This window comes from Lissotriton helveticus, chromosome 8 (genome assembly GCF_964261635.1).
Source record: "Lissotriton helveticus chromosome 8, aLisHel1.1, whole genome shotgun sequence".
Lineage (NCBI taxonomy): Eukaryota > Metazoa > Chordata > Amphibia > Caudata > Salamandridae > Lissotriton > Lissotriton helveticus.
Genome location: NC_136069.1, coordinates 248,540,923 through 248,557,080, shown reverse-complemented (window position 1 = coordinate 248,557,080; position 16,158 = coordinate 248,540,923). Strand labels below are relative to the sequence as shown.

General features: G+C 46.6%; 1 protein-coding gene across 3 annotated transcripts in view; it reads left to right on the top strand.

Annotated features, from left to right (window-relative positions):
• TRPC6 (transient receptor potential cation channel subfamily C member 6) overlaps window positions 1–16,158 on the top strand; it is a 453,173-nt gene that overhangs the window by 103,315 nt on the left and 333,700 nt on the right. For all 3 annotated transcript variants that reach the window (XM_078655966.1, XM_078655967.1, XM_078655968.1), the window contains exon 2: window positions 1,736–1,924. In XM_078655966.1, coding sequence (XP_078512092.1) covers window positions 1,736–1,924 — 189 coding nt within the window. The remainder of the gene's footprint in view (window positions 1–1,735; window positions 1,925–16,158) is intronic.

The window sequence follows — 16,158 nt, the reverse complement described above, 5'->3', positions numbered from 1 at the left end:
CCCCCGATGTCATAATTAGACCCTCAGGCTATTTTAAACCTTAAGTGATTCATTTGTTCAGAACACGCATCATAGATTTAAACCATGTCAAATATATTTTTCAAAACCTATAACCAAAATCTAGTTGAGAAGTAATATGATTGAATTTGGAGATAATGTTTTAACGTGGCAGTGGATCTATGACTAATCACAATTTTGTGTAATACGATACCAGTATTAAATGGTTGACTAGCATTTTTATCAGAATCTAGCAATGAACACCATACTGTATTTATGTTATTGCTTGTGTCTACTTTATCACGACTACTTTAAAGTCTTTCATTGCTTTTAATGATGGACTCATTTAAAAATGCAGCAGACCACTTTTTAGGTCATGTGATCAAGACCCATGTAGGGTCAAAACACCTTATGTGGATTTCTCTAAAATAAAATATTTACTGCAGGTTTTCAGCTAGAGTGGCTCGATTCCCGCCCTCTAATACGAGTGTGGGGCTTCTTTGGATATATGTAGGTTTGTAAATATATATATTTCTGTGATTCCATCGCCTCCTTGTGGAACTCTTTGATCACGGTGAAAGTCACGGCACCACAGCAAGGTAACTGATTTTAAAAATTAATTTATTAACACACCATTGTTTAAAAGTGATCAAAAATAGGACAGCCTACGCGTTTCGGCTACCACTAGCCTTCTACTGGACCATAGAGTCCCACGCACTGTATTTAAAGAAAGTGCTATGTGCTTAACCCTTTGTTTGTGTTTACTGATTCTTGGTGACTAGACTGCTAGCCTCAGTTAACAAACATGATTCAATTCAATCGCCATTTTGACAATAATTGTAAAGTACATTCTTATGTCAAGAAAAAAGTGCTAGTGCAGGATAACGTTATTTTTTCTCAAATTGTACAATTTAAAACGACATTCGGCCATTTCATTCTGTTCTTATGTTCCTTCCCTATGTGCATTTTAAGATACATTTGTCAATCACTTATCATTTTCCAAACCCATTTGCGTTGTCCGCTGTAAGACATTTGTTATTATATCACCTACGTGTTCAGAATTTTTGTCTAATTCAATTCATTGTGCAGTACATTTCAAGATTGAATTCGACATTCTTCTCAATTTTATAATTATATCATGTGATAAAAATTAGTTAATTTATATATATATATATATATATATGTTACAATGTTATTTCTTTCTTTAAATAATCAGGTTATGGGTGAAAATGTGTGTGTCCCTGCACACACATGTATGTTGCATGCTGAATCCTCTGAGTTCCCATTAGCAGTGGCAGCAGTAGTTTAGTGCAGTAGTTTAGTGAATGGAAGACCTTTTCTTTGAAATGGTGGACTACTGGGATGCTTTAGAGTGAAGTTTGACAGCTGGCACTCTTTCCCTCCTCAAGAAACCGGGCTGGCAACTAACTGTATGAGACGGATGTATATTGGTAATGCTCAACTTGAAAGGTTAAGCTACACTTCTTTAGGGTAACTGTTTGAGATCTACAAAATGTCATATACTCGTAAACGTAATTGTCAACTATATAATTGTTAGTTATTTGCCTATTTCAAATTTCAGCTGTACAATAGTGACAAATCACAGGTACAAAAAATAAAGTGTTGTGGGTGGAGAGGTTAATTCATCTGGACCGTCTCTTATTTATTTGAGGTATGTAAGATAACTAATGTCAAAAGTTGTATTGTTGAACTGACACGTATATTTTACTTTTTACAGAACGACTACAAAAAATTGTCTATGCAATGTAAAGACTTTGTTGTTGGGCTCCTCGACCTGTGCAGGAACACAGAAGAAGTAGAAGCCATTTTGAATGGAGATGTGGAATCCAACCGCACTAACATTGAACCGGGGGGACGGCCAAGCCTAAGTCGCTTAAAACTTGCCATTAAGTATGAAGTTAAAAAGGTAATTGTATTCATTATAAAAATGAAAGGTAGCATAATGATTTAAAAATGTTCCTTTGAATTTGAATGGTATTTCCAAGAAAACGAAATGTTATTTGTACTTGAGTCCAGAAGAAAATCATCACCAATAAAAATATAGGTGGTGAGCTTTAAAATATGCTTCAGAAAAAGCGTGTGTTACGTTTGTAAAGAAATTATAAGTAAAATGTTTGACTTAATCTTACTCACCGGTAAATAATCTGAGTCACTTTCCTGACTATCACTGTTTTGTTCACTGTGCCACTACAGATATTACCTAACCTTATGCAAATCGAACCTGGTCCTGCTCCAATGGGAACATTTCAGCTGGAGCCTCATCCCCAATGAAGAGACCAAAAGGAATCTCAGATTAAATTCCACCTTTTTTAGCTTCATCAGTGAGGTGCTATTGGACTTGACCCTCTCTGCAGGGACACCCCAAGCGTATTGCCTTCACCACTTCTATTTTTCTAAATTCGTTTTTGGGCTGCCAGTGCAAAAGTGCTTGTGCTCACTCCATGAAACATGGTAAAATTGGCTTACACCTGATTGGCATATTTAATTTACTTCTAAGTCACCAGTAAAGTGGTATACATCTGTTTGTGAAGTCAATCTGCTGTTCTGGACACAATTTGTTTCCTTGTAAGACACCAGAGTGTCATTATTAGTAGGTGGCTGGCTCCAAATAACCACCTCGTAAAACAGGCTTCAACCGCTTATTTTAATTGTATGATTTTCTTTTGCCTGTTTATTTAGTTTGCCGTCCTCTTCCCAGTATTCACCTGGTTCAGGGGAGCCTGAACCAGTCTTCGGGAGTTGCTGGACTCTAGTTTGCTCCTTTATTTTGCCAAATTGTTTTAAACTTTGAGTGCTGACTCACGCTAGACTATTGGCAACGCCCCATGCTGGCCTTGAAATTTGATTGCAGAGCGTGTTCATCCAGCAGGCGCCCCAAAGGCAAGCCCCTCTGCGCCCGTCTTTGGCCTGATATTGCTTTGCACCAGAGACCCTGGCCAAATTTTGAGATATACAAAGGAAATGCCCCTCCTTTTTAATGAGGCAGATAAGCAATCACTATGTACTTATCTAAAGCTTAACTTGATGGATGATAATTTTGTTTGTGATAACTGCTATTACACGTGCCTTATTAAACTGTTACCCACATTAGGTGTGCTTAAGTTGGACCCCCCCTCACTCGTACCCCATAACTCTTACTATCCAGGTCTCTAAATTGAATTGTTATCCTGATGAACACTTGCTCTGCCATTAACATAAATACAAGCTTTTTGATTTTTTAGACTTGCACGCCCGACATTGCTGTTCTAACAGAAATGTAGGCGGATACGTTCTCTTACCCAGATTTAGCTGCAGCATTACCAGCAGGCTATGCTATCTCTAGACTAGATCAAGATGGCAAACAAGGTGTAGGATTAGTGATAGTTTACCAAGACAACATTGATATTACATGTGAGCCTCCTAAAATAGTAAGTAAGTAAAAGTAAGTAAAGTCCACCTTTGTAAAGCGCACAATCACCCGTAAGGGTCTCTAGGTGCTGGGGGCTGTCGGGAAGATTAAGCGAGCTATTGCCCAGAGTCACATGGTGCTGGGCTAACCTGCCGCCGGAGCCAGGGATCGAGCCGGGATCCCCAGATTCCAGCGTCAGTCGCCCTGGCCGCGGCGCCACACCTCACCAAATAGTGGACCGTGAAGCTCTTTCCTTCAAATATAAATGTAATTTAAAAACTCCATGTTCTATGGCCTATTGATTCATTGACCCTGGCCCCAAATTGAAATACCTGGAAACTTTAAGTGATTTCTTAGAATCAAGTAAACTACACCATAATAGGTGACTTCAACTTCCATTTGGAAGATTTATATAACAAAAAATTCTAAATCTATCTTTGACAATATGAGCTGCTTCAATCTAAAAATATTTGTGAATACCTCAACCCATGTAGCAGCTCGTACCCTAGACGATATCTTCTCAAACCATCCGGACTTACAGTAGAAGACTTCATCCCTGACCACACTGCAGTTGATTTTAGTACGAAAATACATTCTAGCAAACCTGCAGTTAACAACACAGTGTAGGTTAAATCAATTCAGGTGTGAAAAAAATCAATATGAGGGAACTGATTGAGACCTTGTAGTCTACCCAACCATCTTTAATGGGTGAACCCAATGAAGCCGCAGTTAGCTACTCTGAGTGGATAAATGTGGAGGCCAACAAGTTGACCCATTTAAATATGTCATAAACCACAGACTCAGCTCGACAGCACCATAGTTCTTCCCCAAGGTTAGGGCAATGAAAAAGACAGGAGAAAGTTTGTCAGAGCAACAATTCCGCAGAAGAAGGGACGAGGTATAAACAACTCATTCTGGACTATAAAATGATGACTAAAGTGGGGAAAATCAACTACTTTACAGAAAAAATCAAGTAGTCGAAAAACTCTTCTAGGCAGCTTTTTAAAACAGTACAGGTGCTCTCTTGCCCATCCAATGTCAACACTTTGATTCTTAGCCACATTGTATGCAATACTTTAGCTGAATTTCTTAAAAATAAAGTTCAATACTAGTCGGATTACTAATCTCCCTACTTTAGTGTACGGCCCTTTAGATTCCAACCATCTGGATTTCTTGCCCCTCAATACAGAGAGATTGTTACAATTAATAGGGTTAACAAAATTAGGAGGCCTGTCAGAACTGTGCCCGCCAAAAGTCCTTCAAGAGATAGCGGGCAAAATTGCTATTCCTCTAATCACACTATTGAATAGCATCATCAATGTGGTAACTTTCCACAGGGACTAGAAAAAGGCTTCCATCCCCCCTTTGCTAAAAACATCTTTATTTAACCCAAACGAAGAAAATAACTATCATGCTATTTCATGCCATCCCACGCCAGTAAATATTTTAGAGAGGCATTTGAACATTCGCTCTCTCTGAATATTTAGATCAAAATAAAATTAGTACAGAGTCAGCCCTTGTAGTGGCCACCGAAGAGATACAGTACATCTTGGACAGTGGAGGTAAGGCTGCGGTGGTCCTTCAGGATCTATCCAGAGTAACTCTGCCATGAAGCAACGCTTAGTGGATAAAGGAATTGGCGGTTTAGACTATGATTTCCAATGCCCTTTTCTTAAAGGTAGAGAGCAGTCGGTCACCTTTGGACATTTTATCTCCTAACCTTTCTCCTTGCCCTGTGGTGCCCCACTAGGGTCATCACCGAGCCCCACTCTATTCAATATATATGGGTCCTCTGGCAACCAAACTCTCAACCATCTCGTATGCAGGGCAATTTCTAGGTGTTTTGCTGCCCTAAGTGAGAATTGAAACATGCTGCCCCGTCCCTTTTACTACCATCACTCTCTCCCCCTGTCATCCAGGCTAGAGAGACACAATCTCTACTGCTGAACCCTTCTGTTACTCTCATTTACTATCAGGAAACACAATCACAATGATAGGAAATGCTCTTCTACCTGCCTGGGGAAGAAAGACAGGACCTGCACCTTGAACCCAGGACCACCGGAGTGACTCCAATGACTAGTTTTTTGGCCTCCTATTCTGAGCTACAGTGACACAACAAGCTCTAACAGCCTTGAACCCTGCACTTGGACTCTGCCTGCTGTGAATCATAACACCCCAAGTGGTGGGGATAAAGGGGGATTTGCCAGACCAGCTGTAGTCCCCATCAGAACCCATGCAGCACGACACAACCCAACACAGCACTCACAGCTCCTCATCGTAACTGACGCAGCATGATACAACTCTACCCCTACTTTGCATTTCAGGCCTCACAGTTCTTCATCGGAACTGGCGCAGAGCATGTCATACATTCACCCCAGTAAAGATATCAGGGCCTAAACCCATCATTTCTTTGCTCACCATGCCATTCGAGTTTGTACCCAGACATATGCAAATCAGTCTTGACCCTGTGTCCAATGGGAACAGTCCAGCCCGAACTGCTAGGCCACGTCTTTCCTGGACTAGAAACAAGCATCCTAGGACCGGTTTTGGGGTTTCACCCCTCATCAGCCAGGATAGCTTGGCACAAGCAGCCTGGCTTCTCATCATGGCAAATGTGTAAAGTATTTGCAACCACACTCCCAGTGACCCAATGGTGACACCACAAAAGGACTTCACACGAGTTTCATATAAAAACAAGTATAAGTTTATATAAAAAGATATACAATGAGACCACACGATAAAAATCCAACATATGCGTATTTGTAATATACCTCCTGGCCAGTTATTAGGTCAGCCAGCTCTTGTAAGTTCTGGTGGTATTAATGAGCACTTCTAGGTGATCCTATCCAGTCCTAATGCAAGGCTATGCAGTTCGTAATGCTAGAATCAGGCACGTTACAATGTAGTAATAGTTTAGTTTGTGATGCAAACTAATGCAATGCGTAATACAACCATCCGGCAGTTCATTATGCAGAAATAATGCAATGCGTAATGCAACAATCAGGTAATTCATTCTGAAAACGAATGCAATGCGCAATACAACAATAAGGTAGTTTGTAATGCAGAACTAATGCAATGCGTAATACACTCCAGCACCGATCACCGTGCTTAAGGCAGTCTCTCCGCCCCTCCGACTGACTTGCGGTTAGTTTCCGGCACCATATGCCCCCAACACAGATCTAGTGGAAACCACAGTGCAGGTCCCTGCTCCAGCACCGTTACTGCCTCTCCTTGCCACGTACGGGCCACAACACGAGCTGTGACAGAGGCTCACACTACAAGAAGGAGAGAGGCTGAGAGCGTCTCTCTCCAAGCCCGCACCCCGCCCCAGGCGCCGACACACATTACATGGGGGTGCGACCTCGCTCTCCCCTCTGCCTCTCGTGACTTGGGTCTCCGATGCGACTGGGTTGATTCCGGTCCGATGATGATAACGAAGATCTCAGGCTGCAACAGGGCACATGCACACAATGTCGCTGAGATTCCCTTGAGCCTCTGTGTCACAGGGGAATCCTCACAAAGGTCTCAGGCTGCACGAAGCACACGCACACAGCGTCGCTGCGATTCACTTGGACTCCTGGTGCCCCCGATTACAGGGCAATTCTTCCGAGGGTCTCAGGCTGCAAAAAGTACGCGCACACAACGTTGCTGAGAAACACTTCAACTCCTGGTGCCCATGATCACAGGGCAATTCTTCCGAGGGTCTCAGGCTGCAAATGCACACACACACAGCGTCGCTCAGACACTCTTGATCTTCTAGTGTGCACGGTCACAGGGCAATCCTCATGAAGGGCTCAGGCTGCACGAAGCACATGCACACTGCGTAGCTGAGACTCACCAGGATGCTAGGTGCACACGATCACAAGACAATCCTCACAAAGGGCTCAGGCTGCAAAAAGCACACGTGCACAGAATCGCTGACACTTGCATGGACTCTAGGTGCCCACGATCACAGGGCACGCCTTACGAAGGTCTCATGCTGCAAAAAGCACATGCACACAGCGTCACTGAGACACTGCTGGAAACTTTTGTGTTCCTGAGTTCCCACAACAGGGAGCCAGCTCACCTCAGGCCCTTAGGGTTAAGTTACTTCTGGACACAGCACAGCAAAGTCCATTCACGCAGGGGGACACAGCACACTTCAAAGTCCCTGTAGCCTCTTCCTTGATTAAAACAACAAACTGCAGGCCAGCCCCAGAACACACAGCAAGGGTCAGTCTTTTCCTTCAGTCTCTTCAGCTGCTTCTTCCTTGGCAGAGGTTCCTCTTGACCACTAAGTAGATTCAGTCCCGATCAGTCTTGATCAGTTGCTTTTTTTCCCACGTTCCAGAGGCTTCAGCTCTCATAGGTATACCCCTAAATGTCTTTGAAGTCTTTGTGTTCAGGGGGGCACTGACCCCTGTTCAAACCAGTTCTTAGTGCCTCCCTGCCAGTGACACCTTCTTCCTTTGATTAGTGGGGGTCTGGATTCTCAATCACTCAGCAGGAGAAGGTACCATTGTTTTGTGGCAGCAACCCAGGCCTCTTCACCTTCAGGGGCTACTCCTCCCCCTTACACTCCAGATGCAGATCAGCCTGTTGCTGTCTCACCTCCTCCCCTAGATCAAGACATTCTCCAGAACCTATCTCTTTCGAATCCAGACAGTCAATCCACAACCAGGCAGAGACACACAGAAATGTTAGAGCACAAACACTTAGCCACTTCTAAAAGAGTGGTTTCTAAACACACACTGCAAAAACCACCTTCATAAAAAGATGTGTTATTACATGTGAGTTCAGGCATACTAAACTTCACCTCTCGATCTTAAGCCTTTGGGAAGATAGGCTGGAAAACATATTACACAGCCTCCCCATTTTGTCATATTGGCAAGATGGCCTTTCAACACTGAAAAATGAAATGGAGAGTATTTCACTGTCAGGACATGGTACACACCTTAGTACGTGTCCTACCTTTCACATTCACTGCACCCTGCCCAGGGGGTACCTTGGACCTACCCTAGGGGTGTTTGATGTGCATAGAAAGGGAAGGGTAAGGTCTGGCAAGTGGGTGCACTTGTCAGAACAACATGGCAGATTACCAAACTGCGCGCAGGCACTGTAGTGGCAGCCCTGAGTTTCTCTATTTAGGGCTACTTGTTTGGGTGGAACAATTAGTGCTGCAGGCCCCCTAGTAGCATTTGCATTACTAGCCGTGGCACACATAGTGCACTTTACTAGGGACTTTACTAGTAAGGCAAACATACCAATCATGGATAATAAATTACCATTATACTTTACACAGTGAGCACCTGCACTTTGACACTGATCAGCAGTGGCAAAGTGCCCAAAGCATCTAAGTTGGATAAAACCATGTCAGAAAAAAGGTCTAGGGGGAAAGCAAAATGTTTAGGGACCTTTGCCCAAAAAGGGCCAAGTCCAACACAACCCCCTCCCAGCCAAAAGCCAGGATAGACCAATCAACTACCTTGATGGACTTCTCTGCATAGGGCGATAGAACAAGGACGCAGGCCCGCTACTGCAGGGACACCCTCCTGTTCTATGCCTTCCTGACCCCAGGGGATTCTCTTGGTCACTACACCCTGGGCCAACTATGACGCTCCAAGTATACTTTCTGGCAGTTGGGGTCTCTCGAGGTGTGCTGGTCCCTTTCCAGCCCCCACCTAGAGCGGTACCCCTGGAAGACCAATTGGTCAGGATGCTGTCCCCAGTTATCCAGCCCTCCAGGTTAGAAGTGGGCTTACCCTGGTCACTTCTAGTAGACCTAGCCCTGCTAGCTAGGCACTGTCCCATGGGTTTTCCCACCGAGGGACACCTCCCTCTCTTAACTTTCCATTTAGACCTCTATGCCTGCCATTTAGGAATGATTCAGAAAAGGGGGTGGTGATGAACAGAGTGCCTGAATTAAGCAGACCACTCTTACCCAGTCCAAAGATCAGGGCTTGATCCATCACCGTTTTTTAGCTCACTGCACCATCCCAGCTCAGAACTTGGCTATATGCAAATTAATCTGTTCCTGTCCCAGTGCATGATGGGAACAGGGCAAACCAAACTACCAAGCCAATTCATATACTGGGAAGGAAACAAGCTTCCGGGGACCGGTTTCTGCCAAATTTAGGCGTCGTCGGCCCGGCTTGCTTGAATCCTGATGGTGCAATGAGCAAGGGACTCACATCTGAGTATACCCTTCCACGCTTATGGTGGACAAAATGATTCAGAAAAGGGGGTGGTGATGAACAGAGTGCCTGAATTAAGCAGACCACTCTTACCCAGTCCAAAGATCAGGGCTTGATCCATCACCGTTTTTTAGCTCACTGCACCATCCCAGCTCAGAACTTGGCTATATGCAAATTAGTCTGTTCCTGTCCCAGTGCATGATGGGAACAGGGCAAACCAAACTACCAAGCCAATTCTTATACTGGGAAGGAAACAAGCTTCCGGGGACCGGTTTCTGCCATTTTAGGCGTCGTCGGCCCGGCTTGCTTGAATCCTGATGGTGCAATGAGCAAGGGACTCACATCTGAGTATACCCTTCCACGCTTATGGTGGACAAAATGATTCAGAAAAGGGGGTGGTGATGAACAGAGTGCCTGAATTAAGCAGACCACTCTTACCCAGTCCAAAGATCAGGGCTTGATCCATCACCGTTTTTTAGCTCACTGCACCATCCCAGCTCAGAACTTGGCTATATGCAAATTTATCTGTTCCTGTCCCAGTGCATGATGGGAACAGGGCAAACCAAACTACCAAGCCAATTCTTATACTGGGAAGGAAACAAGCTTCCGGGGACCGGTTTCTGCCATTTTAGGCGTCGTCGGCCCGGCTTGCTTGAATCCTGATGGTGCAATGAGCAAGGGACTCACATCTGAGTATACCCTTCCACGCTTATGGTGGACAAAATGATTCAGAAAAGGGGGTGGTGATGAACAGAGTGCCTGAATTAAGCAGACCACTCTTACCCAGTCCAAAGATCAGGGCTTGATCCATCACCGTTTTTTAGCTCACTGCACCATCCCAGCTCAGAACTTGGCTATATGCAAATTAGTCTGTTCCTGTCCCAGTGCATGATGGGAACAGGGCAAACCAAACTACCAAGCCAATTCTTATACTGGGAAGGAAACAAGCTTCCGGGGACCGGTTTCTGCCATTTCAGGCGTCGTCGGCCCGGCTTGCTTGAATCCTGATGGTGCAATGAGCAAGGGACTCACATCTGAGTATACCCTTCCTCGCTTATGGTGGACAAAATGATTCAGAAAAGGGGGTGGTGATGAACAGAGTGCCTGAGCTGGGATGGGGCAGTGAGCTAAATAACGGTGATGGATCAAGCCCTGATCTTTGGACTGGGTAAGAGTGGTCTGCTTAATTCAGACACTCTGTTCATCACCACCCCCTTTTCTGAATCGTTTTTGGCCACTATAGGTGTGGCAGGGTATACTCAGACATGAGTCCCTTGCTCACTGCTCCATCAGGATTCAAGCAAGCCGGGCCGACAACGCCTGAAATGGCAGAAACCGGTCCCCGAAAGCTTGTCTCCTTTCTGGTGAAGAATTGGCTTGGTAGTTTGGTCTGCCCTGTTCCCATGATGCACTGGGCCAGGGACAGACTAATTTGCATATAGCCAGGTTCTGAGCTGGGATGGGGAAGTGAGCTAAATAACGGTGATGGATCAAGCCCTGATCTTTGGACTGGGTAAGAGTGGTCTGCTTAATTCGGACACTCTGTTCATCACCACCCCCTTTTCTGAATCGTTTTTGGCCACTATAGGTGTGGCAGGGTATACTCAGACATGAGTCCCTTGCTCACTGCTCCATCAGGATTCAAGCAAGCCGGGCCGACGACGCCTGAAATGGCAGAAACCGGTCCCCGGAAGCTTGTCTCCTTTCTGGTGAAGAATTGGCTGGTAGTTTGGTCTGCCCTGTTCCCATGATGCACTGGGCCAGGGACAGACTAATTTGCATATAGCCAGGTTCTGAGCTGGGATGGGGCAGTGAGCTAAATAACGGTGATGGATCAAGCCCTGATCTTTGGACTGGGTAAGAGTGGTCTGCTTAATTCAGACACTCTGTTCATCACCACCCCCTTTTCTGAATCGTTTTTGGCCACTATAGGTGTGGCAGGGTATACTCAGACATGAGTCCCTTGCTCACTGCTCCATCAGGATTCAAGCAAGCCGGGCCGACGACGCCTGAAATGGCAGAAACCGGTCCCCGGAAGCTTGTCTCCTTTCTGGTGAAGAATTGGCTTGGTAGTTTGGTCTGCCCTGATCCCATGATGCACTGGGCCAGGGACAGACTAATTTGCACATAGCCAGGTTCTGAGCTGGGATGGGGTAGTGAGCTAAATAACGGTGATGGATCAAGCCCTGATCTTTGGACTGGGTAAGAGTGGTCTGCTTAATTCAGACACTCTGTTCATCACCACCCCCTTTTCTGAATCGTTTTTGGCCACTATAGGTGTGGCAGGGTATAATCAGACATGAGTCCCTTGCTCACTGCTCCATCAGGATTCAAGCAAGCCGGGCCGACGAGGCTGAAATGCCAGAAACCGGTCCCCGGTAGCTTGTCTCCTTTCTGGTGAAGAATTGGCTTGGTAGTTTGGTCTGCCCTGTTCCCATGATGCACTGGGCCAGGGACAGACTAATTTGCATATAGCCAGGTTCTGAGCTGGGATGGGGCAGTGAGCTAAATAACGGTGATGGATCAAGCCCTGATCTTTGGACTGGGTAAGAGTCGTCTGCTTAATTCAGACACTCTGTTCATCACCACCCCCTTTTCTGAATCGTTTTTGGCCACTATAGGTGTGGCATGGTATACTCAGACATGAGTCCCTTGCTCACTGCTTCATCAGGATTCAAGCAAGCCGGGCCGACGAGGCTGAAATGCCAGAAACTGGTCCCCGGTAGCTTGTCTCCTTTCTGGTGAAGAATTGGCTTGGTAGTTTGGTCTGCCCTGTTCCCATGATGCACTGGGCCAGGGACAGACTAATTTGCATATAGCCAGGTTCTGAGCTGGGATGGGGCAGTGAGCTAAATAACAGTGATGGATCAAGCCCTGATCTTTGGACTGGGTAAGAGTGGTCTGCTTAATTCAGACACTCTGTTCATCACCACCCCCTTTTCTGAATCGTTTTTGGCCACTATAGGTGTGGCAGGGTATACTCAGACATGAGTCCCTTGCTCACTGCTCCATCAGGATTCAAGCAAGCCGGGCCGACGAGGCTGAAATGCCAGAAACCGGTCCCCGGTAGCTTGTCTCCTTTCTGGTGAAGAATTGGCTTGGTAGTTTGGTCTGCCCTGTTCCCATGATGCACTGGGCCAGGGACAGACTAATTTGCATATAGCCAGGTTCTGAGCTGGGATGGGGCAGTGAGCTAAATAACTGTGATGGATCAAGCCCTGATCTTTGGACTGGGTAAGAGTGGTCTGCTTAATTCAGACACTCTGTTCATCACCACCCCCTTTTCTGAATCGTTTTTGGCCACTATAGGTGTGGCAGGGTATACTCAGACATGAGTCCCTTGCTCAGTGCTCCATCAGGATTCAAGCAAGCCGGGCCGGCGAGGCTGAAATGCCAGAAACCGGTCCCCGGTAGCTTGTCTCCTTTCTGGTGAAGCATTGGCTTGGTAGTTTGGTCTGCCCTGTTCCCATGATGCACTGGGCCAGGGACAGACTAATTTGCATATAGCCAGGTTCTGAGCTGGGATGGGGCAGTGAGCTAAATAACGGTGATGGATCAAGCCCTGATCTTTGGACTGGGTAAGAGTGGTCTGCTTAATTCAGACACTCTGTTCATCACCACCCCCTTTTCTGAATCGTTTTTGGCCACTATAGGTGTGGCAGGGTATACTCAGACATGAGTCCCTTGCTCACTGCTCCATCAGGATTCAAGCAAGCCGGGCCGACGAGGCTGAAATGCCAGAAACCGGTCCCCGGTAGCTTGTCTCCTTTCTGGTGAAGAATTGGCTTGGTAGTTTGGTCTGCCCTGTTCCCATGATGCACTGGGCCAGGGACAGACTAATTTGCATATAGCCAGGTTCAGAGCTGGGATGGGGCAGTGAGCTAAATAACGGTGATGGATCTAGCCCTGATCTTTGGACTGGGTAAGAGTGGTCTACTTAATTCAGACACTCTGTTCATCACCACCCCCTTTTCTGAATCGTTTTTGGCCACTATAGGTGTGGCAGGGTATACTCAGACATGAGTCCCTTGCTCACTGCTCCATCAGGATTCAAGCAAGCCGGAACGACGAGGCTGAAATGCCAGAAACCGGTCCCCGGTAGCTTGTCTCCTTTCTGGTGAATAATTGGCTTGGTAGTTTGGTCTGCCCTGTTCCCATGATGCACTGGGCCAGGGACAGACTAATTTGCATATAGCCAGGTTCTGAGCTGGGATGGGGCAGTGAGCTAAATAACGGTGATGGATCAAGCCCTGATCTTTGGACTGGGTAAGAGTGGTCTGCTTAATTCAGACACTCTGTTCATCACCACCCCCTTTTCTGAATCGTTTTTGGCCACTATAGGTGTGGCAGGGTATACTCAGACATGAGTCCCTTGCTCACTGCTCCATCAGGATTCAAGCAAGCCGGGCCGACGAGGCTGAAATGCCAGAAACCGGTCCCCGGTAGCTTGTCTCCTTTCTGGTGAAGAATTGGCTTGGTAGTTTGGTCTGCCCTGTTCCCATGATGCACTGGGCCAGGGACAGACTAATTTGCATATAGCCAGGTTCTGAGCTGGGATGGGGCAGTGAGCTAAATAACGGTGATGGATCAAGCCCTGATCTTTGGACTGGGTAAGAGTGGTCTGCTTAATTCAGACACTTTGTTCATCACCACCCCCTTTTCTGAATCGTTTTTGGCCACTATAGGTGTGGCAGGGTATACTCAGACATGAGTCCCTTGCTCACTGCTCCATCAGGATTGAAGCAAGCCGGGCCGACGACGCCTGAAATGGCAGAAACCGGTCCCCGGAAGCTTGTCTCCTTTCTGGTGAAGAATTGGCTTGGTAGTTATGTCTGCCCTGTTCCCATGATGCACTGGGTCAGGGACAGGCTAATTTGCATATAGCCAGGTTCTGAGCTGGGATGGGGCAGTGAGCTAAATAACGGTGATGGATCAAGCCCTGATCTTTGGACTGGGTAAGAGTGGTCTGCTTAATTCAGACACTCTGTTCATCACCACCCCCTTTTCTGAATCGTTTTTGGCCACTATAGGTGTGGCAGGGTATACTCAGACATGAGTCCCTTGCTCACTGCTCCATCAGGATTCAAGCAAGCCGGGCCGACGAGGCTGAAATGCCAGAAACCGGTCCCCGGTAGCTTGTCTCCTTTCTGGTGAAGAATTGGCTTGGTAGTTTGGTCTGCCTTGTTCCCATGATGCACTGGGCCAGGGACAGACTAATTTGCATATAGCCAGGTTCTGAGCTGGGATGGGGCAGTGAGCTAAATAACGGTGATGGATCAAGGCCTGATCTTTGGACTGGGTAAGAGTGGTCTGCTTAATTCAGACACTCTGTTCATCACCACCCCCTTTTCTGAATCGTTTTTGGCCACTATAGGTGTGGCAGGGTATACTCAGACATGAGTCCCTTGCTCACTGCTCCATCAGGATTCAAGCAAGCCGGGCCGACGAGGCTGAAATGCCAGAAACCGGTCCCTGGTAGCTTGTCTCCTTTCTGGTGAAGAATTGGTTTGGTAGTTTGGTCTGCCCTGCTCCTATGATGCACTGGGCCAGGGACATACTAATTTGCATATAGCCAGGTTCTGAGCTGGGATGGGGCAGTGAGCTAAATAACGGTGATGGATCAAGCCCTGATCTTTGGACTGGGTAAGAGTGGTCTGCTTAATTCAGACACTCTGTTCATCACCACCCCCTTTTCTGAATGCCATTTAGGAATGGCACCCACATACTTCAGGACCAAGGGAGCGCTGGTTATAGACGCCCCACATCCTCCTGATGCTAGGTGTTCTTCCTTGCACAGCTGGCAAGTAGGTACTAGGCCTCCCACCTGATGCTCCTCTGAGGAATCATCCAGTCTCTGGGGTGGGGTGGTGAACCCTTGGGGACGCTGCTCACACTCCTTCCCTCTCCTTTGAGACAGGGCGCTAGCCCACATGCTCCCCCACTACCCTGGGATCCTCTACTTTATCTCTCTTTCCTCTCTAAGGCCTCCTCAGACCCTTTGACCCATGACTAGGGGTCAGGCTCTTGTGCCAGCTCCCGAGAATCAAAGAGCTCGCACCCTAACACGGGTTGGCATAATCCTGGGAAACAATTACTGAGCCTACACTTCCTGGGGGCCAAATTAAGCAACCCCTCCAAATCATTTGGTGTGCTAACCAACACCTAATCATCCAGTGCGCGCATGTACTCATCCACATTTGGCACTGGCTGTGCACTGCCACCATTCAAACTGAACTCTACCTGTTTAAACTTCATGTCCAGTTCCAACACAATTAACTCAAGAGCTAAGAGAATCTTTTTAACTTCCAGGGCGAGAGCATTCCTGCTCTCCTCTGCTCGCGTTTCACTTTCAATGAGCAGCTTTTTCTCTTCTGCTTGAGCTTTAAGTTTTAAAACCTCCAACTCATGCTCTCTGACCCTTTGGTTTTCCTCCAGCTCCTCTGGTGAAAAACTCCTCCCTGAATGGCTACTACCAGCCTCTGAGGCTGGTCCTTCCACTGGCAAATCCTGTGGTCCAAATCCATTCCCTGGGTCATCGTCATCCACCTCAACATCACCGATCTCCTGAGCCCCTTTGGC